General features: G+C 39.7%; 1 protein-coding gene across 4 annotated transcripts in view; it reads left to right on the top strand.

Moving 5' to 3' along the window:
* The window catches only part of grid2 (glutamate receptor, ionotropic, delta 2), a 510,900-nt gene that overhangs the window by 76,192 nt on the left and 414,336 nt on the right, over positions 1-20,372 (top strand). For all 4 annotated transcript variants that reach the window (XR_009673135.1, XM_061038830.1, XM_061038832.1 and 1 more), the window contains exon 2: positions 8,285-8,440. Coding sequence is in view for 3 of the 4 variants with exons in the window: in XM_061038830.1 (XP_060894813.1) it covers positions 8,285-8,440 (156 nt within the window). In the remaining variant the exon portion in view is untranslated. The remainder of the gene's footprint in view (positions 1-8,284; positions 8,441-20,372) is intronic.

Below are 20,372 nucleotides of genomic sequence, written 5' to 3'. Positions count from 1 at the left end.
TGAGAGGCAGAGTCAAATGTAAAGGGAATTAGAATGTGGGCAAAGAGAAGTAGATATAGACAGAGGGATTGCTTGAGCATTCAGTGCTGCACAAAAATACTTTTTTATACAACATGTTGATATGGAGGAAGATTTAGTGGTGCAGCAAAATGAAGCAATGATTGTCCCTATACTGTCAAGGGTATGCACAGGTACACTGGATATACAACTCAGGCCATTTAGAAGGTACATTGCTATCACCCTAATTATCATTTACTTATACCTTGGCTAGCGCTTACATATACTCTAACATCTGGCTCACATCCAGCAGCTCTGCTGTTTTAAGATCCCTGGCAAGCACGGCCGGACTGGAGCTGAGTCAGCTGAGGTTTGCAGACGAGCTGGTCCTGGCCCCAAGTGGCCATGGGCTGACAGGAAGGGAAACACAAAAAAGAAAAACAGCATTGTCAATCCATTGCTTTTTACGTTGCCATATTCACGGTGTGGGATTGAATCTAAACATGCCTTGAATGGATTGGTTTTGTCCAAATAGTGTTTAGCTTGCAGGCTAATGAATGAAGACACAGCACAAATCCTCCACCTACATATCTATTTGTGTGGGTGGAAACAAAGCTCTGAATATCTACAGTCGATCTCTGCAAAGCCGCAGAATAATCAGGTTGACTTTTATCTCTATAAGGTGAGGGGAGTGAGAGAGACATGGCAGAGATGGTGATGACCTTGGCACAGCTTTGTGTGACAGCGTGGAAAGAGTCTGGAGTGCTGCTGAACTATGACTACAAATTTTCCAGGCTGCTCGCTCTTTAACGACGGCGCAAATTAATTTACACACCTATAATGAAAGAAGTGAGAGGAGGGAGGCTGAAGAGAGAGAATTGGCGAGGGTGAAAAATGTAGGAGAATGAGAAATATTTCTCTTTCACTAATCAGGTTACCTGGGAGATTTCACCATTAATACTCGGGGGGATAAACTTGAATACCAGGCATCCCCCTTCCATAGCTATAGGGACACGCACACACATTTTGCTGCACAACCCTACAATACATATACTCACAATTTAAGTTGAACAAATCCCAGATTGCTTTATTGTAAAGCTTTGTTTACAAGTGTAACGTTTCTTCTGGCCTTGCCGCCCTCTGCTTGTAAGCCAGATAAAACCACACATGTTCAATTACAGTAAATACAAAATATGCAGATTTTATACTTGCAAATGTGTGCATTAGTTCATACATTCAAAGCACAGCAAGTTATTTTAAATGGGCAAACACTGTCAAGGATGATCCAGTATGTTGGGTATATCTACTGTTGTATCAACATTCCTGCGACAAAATGTCCCCGCTTAAAAACACGAGATGCTCCTGCTGGCCTACTATATCATATTTACGCACGCTCAATCAAAAATGCGTCACTATTCCATATTCCCAGAGAAAGTGCATAAATATAGAGTGTGTGCGTGTGTTGGTTTTGTGAGAGCCTGTTTGATTAACATTATAGCCGTTTCATATCTGTCCCTATCACACGCCACTGGCCTGCCCTGCTCTGCTGCTATCATTAATTCAAAGTTGTCCTCTTCTCTCCATCGTACACACAAACACACACATACACACAAACACGCACATTAATTCTATGCTGTCCTCCCAAGTGTCAAAATGCAGCCTCTTTTCTGGCTCACACGTCATTGCTGTAAATAACTGTCTTAGCGTGTTCTAGCGTCTGTGTGTGTGCATGTGTGTGTAGGTGTGACACTGCAGGGCGATAACCTCCACCGTTCATCACCATCATCACTCAGCGCCACAGCCACCTTGCTTTCATCATCACATTGAGACGGCAGTACTTAGGTCCAGCCTTGTCATAAATCAGCGATACATCAACCGTGTGTGTGTGCTGAGAGTGTGTGTTCTCCTCCATGGTCATTATCCTTGTCAGTCTGTCAGTGTTGCTGTCACATTACTGTCAGGAACTGCAACTTTGACCACAGGTGTGCAAGTTTGTCTGAAAGACAAAGGAATTGATCCTCCAACTGTACTTTTGCAGTCGTCTTTTTGGAAGAGATGCTATCTGCTATCTGCTGCGATGGACCTGCCTGAGCCCCTTTTCCTGTTCTTCCCCCCGTCTTCTCTCCAGCTGTATCTCCCTTCCTCCCTTCTATTTGCCCATCCGGATGCGGCAGATGGCTAGTTACCAATTAGTCTGGTTCCGCACAAGGGTTCTGCCTGTTTTTCCTTGACACTGTCGCCAAGTTCTTTCTCAGTGGTCTTATGTTGTCAAAAGTTTCTGTTGCCTTGGCACGATTTGATACCTCATGTCTTATAACAATGCAATTGTCGTTTTTTTAATGATGAATAGCATCATAGAAGGTGCCGTGGCTTTAAAATAGCTACTCAGGATAACTCTAATGAGTCTAAAGTTCATAAAAATATGACTATCGGGTGCATAGTACATCTTTTTTGTTGCCATGGTATCTCAAAAGGTAATGAAATAGTTTGATTTTCACTTGAATCGAATGAAAGATTTGGGTATCATGACAACCCCATTGTGATTTGGCACAATATATATTTTAAAGAAGGCTGTATGATACAAAGGAGCTTGAGTGAATAGAGCGGATGGAGTCAGATGGAGAGGGGTTTAGCCGAGTTCATAACTGTTTTACCTTAAAAGTGCAAACAGATGGCAGTCTCAAAAAGGACAAGATAGTCATTTGCTTCAACTGTTGGACATCAATCATTTTCATGTCCTCCTCTGCCCATGTCACCCTCCTCTGTTAACATGACATATTTCTTCACAACCATTTCCTCACTCATGCTGAATGATTATCCTGAGAAGGAGTCGGCTTAATTACTGGCTCTTTATAGAGTGTGGGAACATAATAACTCAGCATTGGATGATGTGCCATCCTAATTTGTTCATTTAATAAGGAAATTGAGCTGTGTTTTGTACGTTCAACAATGTGCCTTTGTCTGCCTGAATGCCTTTATCTGATTTTAAATAGTTAACCGGATGGCTGAGCTCTTTGAATTATAATTCCCCTTTAAATAATAAAGTTTAAAATAAATTTGGCTTTGTTTCTGCTGCCAGCTGGACCAAAGCTCATGAAAAAGTACTCTATTTCTTCAAATCCAAATATTCATGTGAATCTCTGTTCTACTGAGTGTACTTTCTTTCCTTCAAAGGTCAGCATAATACAGCCTTAAATAGCTTAACCATGCAAAAGGGCATAGTTCTTTGGAGGACAATGTCAGTCATCGTTGGGTAAACCACTATGGTTCAGACGAGAATGGCTCCAAAATGAATTCTACCAACTTCCCTGAACTTCCAACTTTTTCCATAACCTACAGTTTTTATTATGATGGGATATAAATTAACAACTCATGAATAGATTTAACTGAAATGTAGTCCAAGTGTTCATGGTTCCCACTGACCTCGTAGAGCCTTTACCTTCAACATGTGTTTAGTGCTTGTTGTTACGGTGTAAGCCATGATGAATAGATTCTTTTACAATGAGGTTAATAGTTAATAATTCCATCTTCAGTTGTACGATATTTTTTCTTCGACAGTAATTAGCAGATGTAACCACAGCCACACTCTTTTGGTAAGAAATGTAAACATTACATCCCAGCATCAGCAGGTTGTGATTATAACCTGACCGTGTCAAGTTTTCAGCTTTTTATGAAACAGACTGAAATCAATACTGATGTCTCTTTATGATATGTTTATTGTGTTTTTATTAAACTTCTGCGGAGGGGAAGGTGTCAGACAAGGTGACAGCACCCTCCCGTATAAGATTTTTAATAACTGATACAGTTGACTTAAAAGAAAGCACAAACAGATTTTTAAGAAACACAACCTACGTATGTTCAGGTTTGAAGCTTCTTGCCCAAAATGTTTCTTAGTGCAAGGCATGCAGGGTTTCTTTCAAATTAAAATATAACAATATAAATAAATGAGACAATGTGTAAAGCAAATTTTGATACATCACTTTTAGTTCTTGGGCTGCACAGTGGTGCAGTGGTGAGTGTTGTTACCTCACATAGAGGAGGTTCCTGGTTCCCCGTCAGAGAGGGCGTCTCTCTGTGGAGTTTGCATGTTCTCCCTGTGCATGCATAAGTTCATCAGGCTGGTTGTCTGTCTCTGTATGTCAGCCCTGTGATTGACTGGTGAACAGACCAGGGTGTACCCCGCCTATTGCCCAATAAAAGATGGGATTGGCTCAAGCCCCCAGCAACTCCGAAAAGTGGTATGGATGGATGTATGGATGGATAGGTGAATGTACTTTTAGTGCTTGGAGTACAATGAAATATTCAAGAAAAAACATGGTTTGGCTAGTGACGCCATGATCGCATCCTCATAACTCTTTTACCTCCGGCCTCCAGTATGCAACCCTCTTTGGTAGACAAACAAATTATGCATTGCCTCCCAATGTTCACAAAGTAGGAAATTAAAACCGAACTCTTGACCATTGGCTGGCATTTGATCAATACCTCATGATTAAACAATTTAGAGTTTCTAATTCCACATGTTGCATCCATTTAACTTGTTATTGACGAAGCTGTTTTCATGAAAGAGATGGTTTGGATACAGATAGCTGACTTAGTGTTTACGTGTGTGTTTGTCTGGTTTGCATGTGGTTGTGTCAGTGTAACTTGTGCATGTGCGTGAACGCGTGCCTGCCCTTGGGGCGTGTGTGTAAAGCAAGATTCACTGTTTTTATTTCCTTGTTGATTAATGTGGTGAGGTTTGCCTTTGCGCTCACAATCACATTACTGGAAAGGAGGATTCAAGAGCCAGGATTCTGTGTGTTTTGTGGGTAATGTGCATGTCTGTGTGTGTCTGTATTTGTTATACAGCATGCAGTGATGTAATGTCTAATCTAAAATAACAAGCAGGCTCTCTTTTCCTCTACCTTCTTTCCTTTTCTCTCTCGCACACATTCAATGTAGGTTTCTTTTTCCAAAACATGAGATGAACTGATTTCTGTTTGATGACATCCAACCATATGACCAACTCCTAAGACATTTGCAATGTGCACCTTTATAATCTGCTGTTTTAATGTGCAAAATTAGAAAATAAGGATGTTGACTTTAAGACATTTCAGAATTTTGTCTGCAAGTGTGTTTGTTTGTATTTGCCTGCTCTCTGTTCCTGGATTAAAGAGTTCGTTTTTTTAATCACAAAAAATAGCTAATAAATATCTGCAACAATTAGAACAGCTGTTAGAGAGAGAGAGAAGAAGGATGCTGTTCAACGATCATGAAAGAAAAAGAAAGCTCTGATATAAACATGGCTCTCTCTTAATATTCTCTAGGGACTTTTGTGGTGAATAGAAAAGAACAAAACCATGATGGTTGGTGGGATTCTTCAGAAAGAGAGAATGCATTCAACACTTTAACTTTACAACAATAAACTGCATGTCTAGAAGCATTAGTGTGTGACTATGCCACAACATTTCTAATCATCAATCTTCCGTCTGCCTTTCATTTCAAATCATTTTAGTCTAAAAAGTTTTGGTAGTTTCGGTATGGAGTTTCACTTTTTTAAGGCTTGTGACACGATGACATGAATGATATGTGAGTCATTTCCTAGGAAACGTTTAAAAAATAATGGTTGATGCAGTTATGGGCTGTCTCTATGCTCAAGTTTGAATCGTTTTATTTTCAGTACTATTGGCTTCTATAAATGGCAATCATTTAACTCAACTCAGAGTCCCTCCCTTTTACATGAAAAAAGAAGAAATGCAGATGATGTAGTACTTTTCTAACAATTTCAGAACTTTTAAGCCAAATATAAAGTCCTCTCCTCTCCTCTCCTCTCCTCTATTTCATGTCCTCCAGACATACACAACCTGACTTTGCCCTTCTGTATTGTAAAGCTATTTTAATGTGTGTACAAAATCTGTCCCCAGCAGTGTCATCCTCAAGCTGATTGGGACTCCATTCATAATTTATCTCTAATGGAATAGTAAATGAGTCTTTGTGTTTCATTCTTTATCTCCTCGCCCAGGCCTGTTTGTCTCAACTCATCTATACTGCACAACTATAAAAACAACCAAGACTCAATCAGTTGGATGCTATTTACAGTCACCAAATTCTGATGGTTGAAAAGATTGAAGTATACATACTTAATGAGCCCTCTTGATGAAGAGGAAGCTAGCATGTGTGGTTAACTGTATTAAACATCAGCTTACTTAAAAGTTACATTTAATCAACATTTCACATGAAATAACAGGATTCAGATTTTTTATCTCGTGCTCCTTTTTAGCACTTTTTTTTCTGTTATTAACATGTAATGTTTATATTATTTAATGCCATTGAAGTGACCTACACAAGATGCTACAAAAACTTTTTTTTTAAAATATTTATGTTTGGGCTTTTTGCCTTTATTGGATAGGACAGTGGAGAGAGCAGGAAATCGAGGAGAGAGAATGGCTAATAACACGCGGGAAAAGAGCAGCAGGCCAGACCGTACATGATGTGTGTCCAAACCGCTAGTCCATCTGCGTCCCACACTTTTAATGACCTAATTAATTATAGAAGTGTTTTTTTTTTTTTAATAAAACATGCTTGGATTTATTTGACCAATTTGATCACAGTAGAATTAAACAGACTTTTTGAAAACAGAGCGCTGCACATACATTAGCAATACAACATTTCTCCTTGAGTAAGTCTGCTCTCTGTTGGGACTAGACCATAATATCTGTGGTATGAGCACATATTTTACTCACTGAACTATACAAGAACAAATAACAGCAACTAATTCTAAATGTGGTACAAAACAGCCCAGAGCCAATGTAGCATGCCTGGTTATTAATGTCATTTGCAACCTGTGTTTTTCTCTCTCACACACACAGGCTAGCACATACTCTCTCTCTCTCTCTCTCTCTCTCTCTCTCTGTCTCTCTCTCTCTCTCTCACACACACACACACACACACACACACACACACACACACACATACACACACACACACACACACACACACACACACACACACGCATATATACAATATGAGGCTTATTTTCTGGTTAGTGAAATTCGGTTAGCAGTGCTTCACTGCACTGGCTTATACAATTAGTGACCCCATGGATTCAGGGGATAAACCGGGTTGGAATGAGAGGCTAAAAGGGAAGAAACAGAGAAATAGATAACACATGGTTAATTGTGTGTAACAGACAGATTCCGAGACCAATTCTCTACCAGCCAGGCAACACTGCATGTTGCCTTGTTCGTCCGTCTCAGCAGCAACGCTGCAGGTTGGCCTTTATTTTTTGGACTTATTTAGTATTGACTGGTGGGAACTTCATCTGCTGCTACGGGCACTGGCACTCACCAGTCTTTTCTTCCTCTGGCTTTCTTTGTGCTACAACCATCTTGGCAGAGACAGTGTGCCCTTGGGCAGTGTTTGACCTTAGACTGAACAATGATGTCGATCCATTTCTCCCAATCACCCCGTCTTTCTCAAAAAGTCCAATTCTAGGGGCTAGATACTTGAGTTGCTCTCTACAAAAGTGGCAGAAAAACTAAATTTCTTCCTTAAAGATTTTTTAGACAGAACTGTATTTATTTGCAGCCCTAGGAGTACTTAAACTATAACAAGCTGGTTATTTTTTTTATATGATAAGGTCTCTGCTGGTCTCCTTTGTAAATATGGTTTAAGAGCGACTGTCATTTTTGAGTGTTTATTCTCTGTGTGCCGAAGGCATAAAATCTGTTCTTATACATTTATTTCCTTCCAAATAAAGATTCTGATACTAAGATTTCAGAATTTACAGATACTGGCAACCCTATTATCAGTGCAATTAAAAATTATATACAACATTTATCACATTTTGCTGGCTTTGACTCGCATTACACTCTCTGCAAAGAGGGCGTTGTAACCAGTTATTTTTGGGAAGGCTTATTGCATCTTGTATGGGATTGTTGCATTTACTTGCACATTGACCCAATGCTGCATTTTACACCATGTCAAAGGGTGAAATATGAACTGCAATCGATATTGGACGATCTGGTATATTCTGAATTCATGTGAAGTTTACATACAGTATCTGTTGTTTTTAACACTTTGACGAATTCTTCGCAAGTTTTTGTTGATATTATTGGAATTTTATTTAAATTTACAATACAGTATATAAGGGCTGAATCATTCATCAGTTCTCAGCCTATAGAGGCTATTTGTGTGCCATATTGTTCTGGTGTTCTTTGTAATACCATATTTCTGTCTCCATCCATTTCTCCCAATCCCAAACTTCTCTGATACTGACTGACAGTTTTTCTTTTTTCCTTGTCAATAGGGGCCATCTTTGACGAGTCGGCACGGAAAGATGACGAGGTGTTTCGCCTTGCTGTGGCCGATCTCAATCTGAACAACGAGATCTTGGAGACGGAGAAGATCACCATCTCTGTGGAGTTCGTTGACGGGAACAACCCCTTCCAGGCGGTGCAAGAAGGTAGGGTAATAATAAGACGCTTCTCTTGGAGTTCAACAGGGCCTCGCAGGTGCATCATCTTCAAATCTCAAATCTGTTATGACATGAAGCATAATCAAAAGAGGACATCGACTGGCTTTTGGGCATTGTTTGTTCTTGTACACATATGTTCCAGGTCAGACTGAGATTCAAAGGCTTTGTCATTTTAACAAATGTAATTTCTGCAAACAGAGTTTATTTACCATGGAAACTTCAAAGTGATAACTGATCAGATGCAAATAATTGAAATGTGTATAATACACAGTACCTCAAAGGGAAGCCTTGATCTTACGTCAAGGCAAACAAGAAATCCCAGTAGCAAAATACTGTCTTGCATGTGCATGCAATATATTGAGAGGAGTTAGGTTCAGAAAAACAATTAATATAAAAACACAGAATATACAAAACAGCACAAAATCCGCCTCTGTCTTTAATGTTCTCTAGTTTTTCATGCATGGCTTGTTTGCCCTTTCAGCTGACCTGCATCAGACAGTCAGCTGAGGAAGTGGCAGGGTTTCAGTTATATGTTGATGCTGACAGCCAGTTTATTTCATGCAAATGTAGTGTGGACAAGAAATTGTTTCCTGAACATTATGTATAGTTCACTAGTTCATAAGTCATTTCTATTCACAGGAACATAGATTAGCATATAAATGCCTGTCAAAAAGGCTCATGAACTGAAGCTGATTCAAAACCAAATGTAATAGTCTTCAGTCGAAGTTGAGCGTTTAATATGCAAGAATCTGTTGTAACAAGCTGGCAAACTGTCTTTTAGTAATGCTCTCTAAATACAAATTGCAATTTTTTTTTCTTATATAACTTGTCAGAGTTGATCAAACACTCAGTTGTGGTAGTACGTAGTATACATACGATGTCATTTCACACAGTTTAACTAATAAGGTCAGCAGTGTAACTGATTACAAACACCTTTGTTTTCTTTTTGTACTTTCATTCAAAGAGTACAGGCGGCAGTAGCTCAGTCTGTATGGACTTGAGTTGGGGATCAGAGGGTCTCTGGTTAAGTCCCGGTATGGACCAAAGTAAGGAAGTTAGTTTGGTAGCTGGGGAGGTGCCAGGTCACTTCCCAAGCACCGCCAAGGTGCCCTTGAGCAAGGCACCTAACTATGTGTGTGGGAAGCAGAAGAAGAGTGTAAACCAGAATTTCCCCTCAGGAATGTAAAGAAAAATAAATTGAGCGCATTCACCAGATACATGGTTCATACAGTTCATACACTTACCTATATCTGCAAGGGTGCAGTCAGTTTAGAAAGTCACAAAATAATAGAGATTTAAAACTGTATATCTATAATGCAAATCAAATGTGACATTACGTGAATGAAGATGACATTAAAATGTGAATGAAAATATCCAGAGAGGTAGGAATGAGTGCGTGGGTGGCATCCTGTCATTACTGTTCTCTGGTTTCAGTTCTGAACATCAGGCACATACACACTGCAACTATCACATCATTCAACAAAGAAACACACAGTCACAGAAAACACGTACATATGCCAATTTGTGCTGTTCCAAACCGAGTGAAGTGTGTGGAGAACTCAACCCAAAAAGCACCAGAATATCCTTCTAATTCAAAGAATTCTGAGGTAAAGTTGTACATTTCAAAAATAAATATTGGAAGTGGATGTATTAACTCGAGCTACTTTTAATCTTGCAGTTTTGGCATCCTTAATGATTTTAATACTGAAATATTCCAAATAATAAAGTGCACTTTAAAAGGGAACTACACAAATGAAGCACTGATGCAAGAAACTGTTTCAGATGTGGAAATGAGCCGGTCCCAACAAACCGCCTTTCTTGATCCCATGCAACTGTTGCCCGTATGGATGAGAATCTACCATCGGGGAAGCATATTGTGTTGGGTTTGAGTTTTTCAGGGAGCAGATAGTATCTTGGCACAATGTAAAGTGGGAGGAAAAACTGATCATCCCCCAAATATACATATGTGTGTATGTGTGTGAGTCTTTGTCTGTGAGCCCTTGTGACTGGCTGGGTGCCTTTTGGATCCACTGAGTGAACTATTTCAGAAAATTATGGAAGGAGGAAAATCAGAGACAAATGCAGCACACACTTGTTGCTCTTTCACATTAAGCACATTGTTTATGTTCTTGTTGTTTGTTTGTCTTCCTTGAATCTGCATGCTTCTTTTATAATGATTTTACAGAAACTCAAACACAGTCATCCACTAAGATCTATTACATACTGTGGCATACCAAAGACATGTTCAACATTCTCTGCTAAGAAAAACTTTGAACAAAATGTTTCGTTTGATGAACTACAATGAATGACACCAGATGAAAGTAAAAAGCAAAGTATCATACCGTCTCACTTCGATGATCAAAATCTGATGAGAGCCAATTCTAAGACACAAAGGTAGATGTTTTCCGTTGTATGGCTGTAGAGTTATTTTTTTTGTAATGTTTTCTCAGCCCTCCGCTGCTCTGCTCATCCGGTTGAGAACGCTGCGATGGGTTGCATTTGTCAACAGAGTCGTTGCTCGGGACATAACATTCGCTCTTTTTGCACCAAATAACAACTGAAAACGAAACCACTCAAAAAAATGTGACACTTGGACATAAATCAGCTTGATAAAACCTACCATGATCCCAGTTTTGACAAAATTATATTTGACATGCATTTTAAATTTATAGTTGAACCCATGTCCCGTGTTAACATGAGGGAGGCAGGGTTTATGACCTCTTGTGCTGCCAGTCAGCATGGGGAGCTCTAAGTATTTTGGCTTCACCCCAGGCGGCTTTTTCTCTGTCCGTCCTAAGAGATACAGTTACAGTCTATGGTGAATAAGAACACAAACACAACATTATCTTTGGCTGAAAGACTCTGAGAGAGAGTACAGACTGCATCTCTGAGCTTGTTTGCATTTCAGTCAAACAGCCATCCGGCTTCCTGCCTCCAGCTAACAATGGTGGCCAAATTGTAAGTGTATCTCTTTGCAGAGATTAGCTCAGAGGACCTTGTGTGTACGGCTCTTTTGTTTGTGTTCCTCTAAGAACCTTGTTAAGACTTTTGCTTTGATACAAGTGCTGTGCAATGTTGTTTGGTAGTCAGGCTGTAATTCTTTGAAGTCCCAACCTGAGAGGCTTTATTATCTGGGCTGTGTGTGCATGTAGACTCAATGTATGTGTTTGCTTCTTCCTGCTTTCTTTCAAGGAAAGGTAGCAGCTAGCACTTGATGTGTCATATTCGGAATATTAGTTTTGTGTGAATTTAAGATGGTGAGTGAGGGGAGAGATGTGACAGCACAGCAGGAGGCAGGATTTGAGCGGCATGATGGCTGAAACCTGTGGTATTGTGTCTTTAAAGCAGTCTTTTCCTTTTTATTCCATTCCCTTGTGTTTCAAGGTTTCCTTTTTGCAATTTCTTCTTTTCCTGTAACTTCTTGTTTTTAAGTTTCAGTTCAGGGAATCCTTTTCTTGCTTATTGTGCACATTCTTTTCCAGCAATCTCATCCATCACATTCATAAATACAGACATGGTTACTGCTTGGTGCTGGCAGATTCACCACTGTCTGCTACTGTTGGCTGCCATAAAAGCCCATAAGTGGAATCAAAGTTATTTTTTCAATAGCAGACAGTATCTATTGGCAGGACAAGATTTATAAAGGAAGATGAAATACCAATTTATTTTCGTCAAGCTGTTTTTTTCAATGACAGACTGGCTTTGCCTCTTACTTTTTTATGTCTTTCATACCCAGCTGATTAATCTCCCTCAGTCTGTTTACTGTTCTGTCCAATTTTGTGGGAGGGTCGATGGATACTTCTCCTTTTTGTATGCCTGGTACCGAGGAGAGCGCCTGACCCATTTCCCCGCCATTCCGCCTGCCGGTCGGTCTGTTGGCCCGTCTGTTTGTGTAGTTAGCTGGCTGATGAATTGATCGCCTGTCTCCCTATCTGCCTTTCTATCTGTGCATTTGTCTACTTAGCTGGTAACTTGGCTGAGTAATCAATTGGCTTTGTACCTGTCTATCTTTTACCTTTTATGATTTCAGTGCCTCAGCTTTGTTCTCTTTAAAAAAAAAAAAAAGACCACCGCTGAAATTATTTGCAATGCTTAGAATATATGTTTTTTTTTAAATTTCAAATATTGAGCAGTACATTTTCTATATTCGAGGGAGAAGTTGACCTAATCAATTAAAATGGTATGCCCTAATTTGCTCCTCCTCTGTGCATGACTGTTGAAATTTCAGCAAATTATGAAACAAAAGCATGTGTTGCTCTGAGTAAACAAAAAATCCACAGAAGTTAGAAAATTCACAGATGTCTCAACAATTCTGTTCATCGAAGAATGGCTATGGCAAGTCATTTGCAAACAGTCAGAAGCTGTTGCATTAACCGCATGGCCTCTCTGAAAAACGACATTTATATACATGAAAGGGTACAGCTGTAAATTGGGCCTTGCATTTATTTTATTTTGGAGCCGACAGTTTGTGTGTAATTGGCAACTGATTTTCCAGAGCTTCTTGACTCTGGACGAAGCTCATTATTGAATTAACACCTCAGACAGTCTGTGTGAAACTGTTCTATAGATAGTTATGTGGATGGATTTGTCAGAGATCATAGAGCGTTACAAAAAATACCTCTGTTATACCTCTGGATTTACAAAGCAATGCCTGAACGAGGTTGCACCAGCTATGCGTACGATGAAATGTAGTTTAGTTTAAAATCACAAACTCAGGATGAAGTTTAAAAATTACTAACATTAAATGTGCTTCAACAGCTAAGTTAGTTTCAACGTAGGCATGAGTTACAACCTAAATCTTACACTTACCTCTTAGTAGGTGTCGAGTCCTCAGTAAAATCAGGTTGTCAGGGCACATTGTTTTCAAAGGTAGGATAAATTGGAGGGCTGAGTAAAAGTAGAGGGTTTTACTGACTGTTTGGTGTTGGCAATGCATTCTTAGTGATAGATTACATCCTCTAGAAATGTCTGAATATTTAGTTTTTATTCCTGTGTTCTTTTTCCATAATTTCATCTGGCCAAAATAGAGAGTAAAATTACAATGTTTGTATGTCACACTCGCTTTAGATTGAGCGTTAAGGCTTTAGTTATCACTTTATTTATTTTGTCATATTTACATTCCTTTTTGTTGCTATTTGTTGATTATTGGCTGTAAACAGAAGTTTTGTTTTTCCGCCGTTAGCCTGTTCATAGATAATAAGGCCCAAGCACAAACTAGGTAACAATTACAAATAGACTGACAGTATTTTGGATGTAACACTTACTAGTTAAGATGTGCTTTAAGTATCTGTGGTGCAACCAAACAGTGAGACAATGTGTGTGGCAAAACCACAGTGTTGTGGGTCTGTGTTTGCCACGTGAATCTAAACCCTGAATATTGTGTGAACTGTCATGCAGAAGCTTTTTAAATGTCGAAGTTGCCTCAAATTTGTTGAATGTTGCTTTTAATCATATAATGCATTTGGGAAATGTGGAATATTACAAAGCAGATGCTGAGTTAGAGTTTAGCCCCTCACATGTGTCTAGCATGCACTTGTGCACCAATAGATTAGACTAACCTCTGTTTTCTAAAAAATAGAAATCCTGTTATCTGCAAGGAACATTATACTGACGTGTAACAAATAAAAATACCTATAGATCCAACAATGGAATCCATACTACAATATAGCCGTCCAGATCTTTTTAAAAGAGAATTATCTACATTCAAACATATCCAAATAATATAGTGAGTTATCTGCCCTGAGGTTATGTGCATGGTGTGTTTCTGTGTGTATGTGTGAACAAAACTCTCCTGGGAATGCAAAGAGACTTGGATTAAATCACACTCTACCACCTCTCTCTCTTCTTCCTGCATGGTGCTTAATCAGGGATCTGCTCCTGTCACTTATATTCACATTTCACTCCCCACACCCTATCCCATCATCTCCATAGTAACCAGGCTAGACATTACTTAGGGATGAGGATAGAGATGTGCGCGTATGTGTGTGTGTGTGTGTGTGTGTGTATGTGTGTGTGCGCGTGTCTGCATGCATGTCAGTGTGGTCCTGTGAATGTCTGCATTGATTAAAGCGATGAGATTCACCTAATTGGATAACAGTCTATGGAAAGGTGGGGGAGAGAAGGAGGGTGGAGGAGGAGGACCACTGAAGGAGGAGAACTCAATAGTTGTCTCAGCTTATTTTTCATCTCAGCTTTGTCTTGACATACAGGGCAGACAAAGCACATTAATGCACACAGAACACACACAGAACACACACAGAACACACACACACACACACACACACACACACACACACACACACACACACACACACACACATTACCCTGTCAACCCTTGCACCTCAGAGTAAAGGTGTGCAGACAGTACATCACAGTCCTGGTCCTGCTAGGATCCATCACTACCTGTTAGTTTCTTGGTTGAGACAGTTTCTGCTTAAACACATATTCATTTAAAGAAGAATAGAGTACATATAAATACAAACTTAAGACTTAATATACGTATGTCTTTAACTATTATACCCAGATGTGGTCAGCTTAGAAAAAGATGCAGAATAGTATTTGTTGTTGTTGTTGTCATTTTTGTTGTTGTTTTGTGTCTTATTTAAACTGTTTGCCCTTAATGTCACAGATTTCACCAGTTGCAGAATTGAGCACTTAATCCATCAAAAACACATTTTCTATTGAAATCTCTCAAAAGTACCATGATGCGTGTCTTGGATGGTGAATTTGACATCTGTTAAAATTGAAATAGTTGGAGGTACTTTCCATTTGGACTGTTAATCAGACAAATCATGACCCTTACAACATGTAATACTGGACAAATCTATTGAAACAAATTATTGCTAGTTACATCTAAGCCAAGCCTTTATTTTGAATTAAAATGCTGCTTGGATCTTACATCTTTAAATGTCATATTTCTGTATTCACTTGCGCTAAGAATTTCAGCACCACGGACAGCACCAAACAGTCCACAGTTTAAGAAGGGCTTGCCTTTGTCATCTCCAATATGATTTAAATTTACCAACATTCAGCATACTCAAGGATGTGGTTGTGTTGAGACCAAAAGCATACAGATTATTCTGCCGCTTGTTTACTTTACAAGGTCAATGAAAATTGTCATAAAAAGAAACTCCTATACCAGATTTGTCCTCGACCACTGAATTCAAAATATTTAAGTGGAAAAAATTGAATTTTTATACCGTGAGCAATAACTTTCTGTGAAAGCTTGTAATATTTGTTGTGTTTTTCTGGCAGTCTTCACAAGAAGGAACTACGCCTTTTTAAATATGAAGTATAGTTCAGTTTAATTGTCATCTCCTTAACCAGTTGTCTGTTAAGGAGTTGTCATTAAACACTATATGTAAACTTGTTTATTTTTCATCATGGTGATGCTCTATCATTACACAGAGTGACTAGGCCAATTACAAGGCAAGGCTGAACATGTACTCTACAGCTAAAACAGAACACTGGTTGGTCTTCCTTCAAAATAAATCCTTGCAGCAAGTCCAGCCAGGGTGAGCCTGACCAGGCTAGAGGTCATGGAATCAGGGCACTGCTCAGGCTCAAGTAGCACATCAACTCACAGTTCCTGGGGAAGGGGGGCAAAATGTATTAAGTTTTGAAGGCATCTAGATGATGTAATGAACCCCAAATGACCCATTTTATAACATGTGTGCCATTACTTCTGGCTTTCACACAATTTTAGGCAGTGATACCTGTGTTGTGTCTCTAAAAATGTAACTAATGTAGTGTAACACTAAGGAAAAGTTCAAACAAGCACAACAGGGGAAGAAGAGGCATCATCATGGAAAGACGAGGATTTCATTCCAAGCCTTCATGAAATCTCTGTGTTGTTTCTTATGAGTTTTCTTTCTATCCCAAAAATGAACTTTGTAAATGGGATACAAAGCATTCTGGTGAAAGTGCTTTGGTAGCGTCAAAGATGAATTATGAGGGCTGCTAATGCAAAATTGGATGTGTGTGAAAATTACAATAAAGTGCTCCATCTGCTTTAGTTTTTAATTAAAAGTTCAATGGATTAGAGTGACTGAAATATATATTTGGAAGATTTTTCTCCTTTTCTCTTGATCTCTTGTGACAGAGTGGAACTCCTTGTGATGTGGTAAAGTGCTAAAGTCAGCACCAAGAAAAAGCCTTTAGGCAGTGAGAAACATGTTACTGTGACAGTGTGATGAAATAAGTGAGTTAGACCTCGTCTTGTTAAGGACGACTCTGAAATCATGTTCACACATTAACAAACGCACAACACTTAAAAGACTCATTTTCTTCTTTCTCAGTGTGTTTAGACCTATTCACGTTGGCTGCAGGAATGAGGACAAAATGCAAAATCAGGGCAAAATGAGTTCTGACTTTTCTCAACAGGATGAACTTCCATGTTCATGAAACTTGTGCAGTGTAGAATATTTACCGCCTCCTCTGGTGGAGTCTCAGTCTGTATTTCACACATAAATTAAAAAGGTCTACTAGCAGACAAGTCAAAGCACAGAACTGGAGATATATAGCAGAACATTATCAACATATAAAATAAGATTTACTGTTGAAAGAAAAACAGCACACGGCTGCATTAAATTTGTAGTTTGAGTCTTGATAGAACATCTGTTTCAATCTGAGAGACCTAATGTAGCAGGTGAATCATGCCGCTTCATTGACCTTGTTGTGACGCAAGCCTGGTCATGCTTGTTAATTGAATGGAAAGGGTTGAGGAGGATGAATAACCTTGCTGCAGTTCAACATGATAACCTCTGTCCTCCTCTACCAATGTGCTTAGAAGAACTAACGATTGGACATTTTAAGCTACAAGGGGGGAGAATGTTTCTAAAGTAATCCCATATAATTAAGCCTTATCACACGAGAGGGAGTGATGTACTGAATATCAGCAGGTTGTGATTCCTGTCGTAGGCCGTAGGTCGTGTGCCAAATATTGCTTGATCGGAACTAACTGTTGTAAAAAAACTTTAAACGCACAGAAATGTTAGGGCAAATGTAAAAGCAGTTATACACACATCCAGTTGACAAAATGAGCACCCCACTCCCCTTTTGGAGAGAATGCTCAACAGTTCTGACATTAAAGCCCCTTTCTCTTTTTTACATCCAACTGAAGGCTGCTGAGGATGTAGTCAATACTACTGTCGTTCAGTGCAGGTTAAAAAGCCTCCAGCTTATAGAGCTTACATTAATGTACTTTCCTACATTATCATTACAGCGGCAACTGGAGAGGTGATAAAAAGCTTCTTTAATGGTACATGGATTTGGTCTTCAATGGAGCTTTTCTAGTCTTCTAGACTACTCAAAGCTGCTTTTACATGTCTCCTTCACACACTGATGGCACAGGCTGCTATTTATCGTGTCCGTCAGTATTAATTAATCCCAAAAATAATACACATTCACACGGCTGGTTTTGCCTCTCTGGCTCTTGTCTGGTTAAGTGTCTTACCCAAGGACACTTCAACATGTGGCTGCCAAGGCTAGGGATCCAACCTCCAACTTTCTGGTTGAAGGACGACCGACTCTACCACTGATCCAAAGCCGCCTAATATAAATAATATCAAATTAGCCTTTTGATTCTAATTGAATTAATTGTTTGAACGCCTAAACCCATTCAAATAAACAAAAAAACTTATGCTGTATTTTTTTCATATCCCCACATTGAACCCAATATTTCTATCATTCATATTTCCTAATGTTTCATCAGCTTTTTTTTTTTTTATTAATCAGTTTGTTTGTTTTTGCTGTTTCTATTTTTATCAGATGAGACTTTTGATAGAGACAGGAAATAAGAAGAGATGAGAGTGGAGATTAAATACACAAGGCCAAAGGCTGGAGTTGAACCCGAGGCCAATGGGCGAGGACTCAGCCTCTAAACACAGTGTGAGAGTGTGAGTTCTACCGACTGAGCTACCGAGCAGCTTTTGGGTCAAACAACTGGGATTCAGTGTCATCCAAATACATGACCCAGAGAACACATAACCCAACCTGTTAACCTTGTCCTTGTCTCTTGTTATAAATCCACTCCGATCCTGTATTTTATCATGCCTACCGTATACACCCTGCTCAGAACAGGCTGTTCAAATGAGCTGTGTTGGACCACGCCCCTCTCTGGAAGGGGATGTGGCTCGGGCTTTCTTGCACCATGTCCTATTGTTAATGCTGAAAAGGCAGACTCAGAGGACAGAACAAACACCTAGCTGTGGGAGTGTCAACCACCTGGGGGAGGGGTTACTGCCCTTTGTAATGTCATGTTGTAATGTTGGGAAAATCTCCAAACGACCTGTTTGAACACACATTTTCTGTAAAGTGGAGCAGCCAAAAGATGGAGAGGTGGGGGGGGGGGGGGGGGGGGGGGGGGGGTTGTAGACAGACTAGGGACATAGTGTTAGAAAAACATGGTAAAGTATATTTTGCATAATATGTGATCTTTAAAGCTTAGCATTATTATGAACACCCTTGTCACATTTGTTGATTATTATTGTTTAAATATAGCCTTCAAAGCTGTAGAAACATTATAATAACTGCTGTCAAATTGAAGCTGCACTTTGGCTTTCCAAACATTCCCAAGACAATCAGAGTGGACCCTTGAAGCTCCAGTTTTCTCTATTCTGATGTAATCTGTTGCATGTGTGCCATCTGCCATCTTAATCTGCCACTCAACCTCATGCGGTCACTCAGAACTTTCTATAGCTGCCCCTGCATCCTAACAATCCTATTAACAGCCATCCTTTTGGTCGTCAGGTCCTCCTTCCATACTGCCTCTTAAACACCCTCACTTTCTGTTCCCAACACTGCAAAAATGTGACACAAACAAAGCCGATTTACACTGAAATTCGATGCCATGGAAACCAGAGAGCAGTAGCATTTGATCTTACACCCCATTATTCTTCCTTGCCTCCTTCTGTGTTTCTTTCCGTGACCACCCTCCACACTTCCCTGTCCGCGTCCTCAGATGTGAATGAGTGGAACGGTCTCATTAGCTGCCATAGAGACCAAAGACATCTAATTTTCTAAGGCCCCTCCATCATTCAGATCCTGGAGGCCCTCCTCCTGCTGCCATCCTGCCTTCAATTGTCCATTTATCTCACTGCCTAACAAACAATTGTATACACAGTCAAATACACAAACACACACATCAGCACATGATGGCTTTCTTGATCCATTGACATTCCTATGCTCATCCATCTCCAGTAGATTTCTCCTTCCTCCACCCTGCAGCGTTCATAGCTAAATTGCATGTTAACCTCTCTGCTCTTTTCTTCTGTTCTATAAATTTACATCATTTTTTTAATCCATCTAATCTTTTTTTTCCGGCTTTCTATTTCTCTCTCCTGATCTTTGTCTTTATTCAGTGATAAATTACAACAATTCAATTAACCTCCCCAAACTAATTGTAGTGGGGAGTTAGAGGGGGGATGCAAGAGGGGCGTATCCATGGCGACACTGACATTCTATATGAGGCAATATGAAGCTTTTTGTGTGTGTGTGTGTGTGTGTGTGTGTGTGTGTGTGTGTGTGTGTGTGTGTGTGTGTGTGTGTGTGTGTGTGTGTGTGTGTGTGTGTGTGTGTGTGTGTGTGTGTGTGTGTGTGTGTGTGTGTGTGTGTGTGTGTGTGTGTGTGTGTGTGTGTGTGTGTGTGTGTGTGTGTGTGTGTGTGTGTGTGTGTGTGTGTGTGTGTGAGCATGCGTTCATGATGGAGCCCAGCAGCTGACAGCTGGGGACAAAACAGATCCAACCAGACAGAAGTGTGTGTGTGTGGATCTGTATGTGTGTGTCAGCTTAGTTGGTGGTAGGCCTACTGATTGGTTTGTAGATAGATTCATATGAATAGAAGTTAAAATTGCATCTCTATTGAAAGGTTTCCTTCCTGCCCCTACTGCGCATTGACCAGCACGCTCTTCCTCCTCTCTCTC

This window comes from Labrus mixtus, chromosome 5 (genome assembly GCF_963584025.1).
Source record: "Labrus mixtus chromosome 5, fLabMix1.1, whole genome shotgun sequence".
In the NCBI taxonomy this organism is placed as follows: domain Eukaryota; kingdom Metazoa; phylum Chordata; class Actinopteri; order Labriformes; family Labridae; genus Labrus; species Labrus mixtus.
This window is presented reverse-complemented; position numbering and strand designations above follow the sequence as displayed.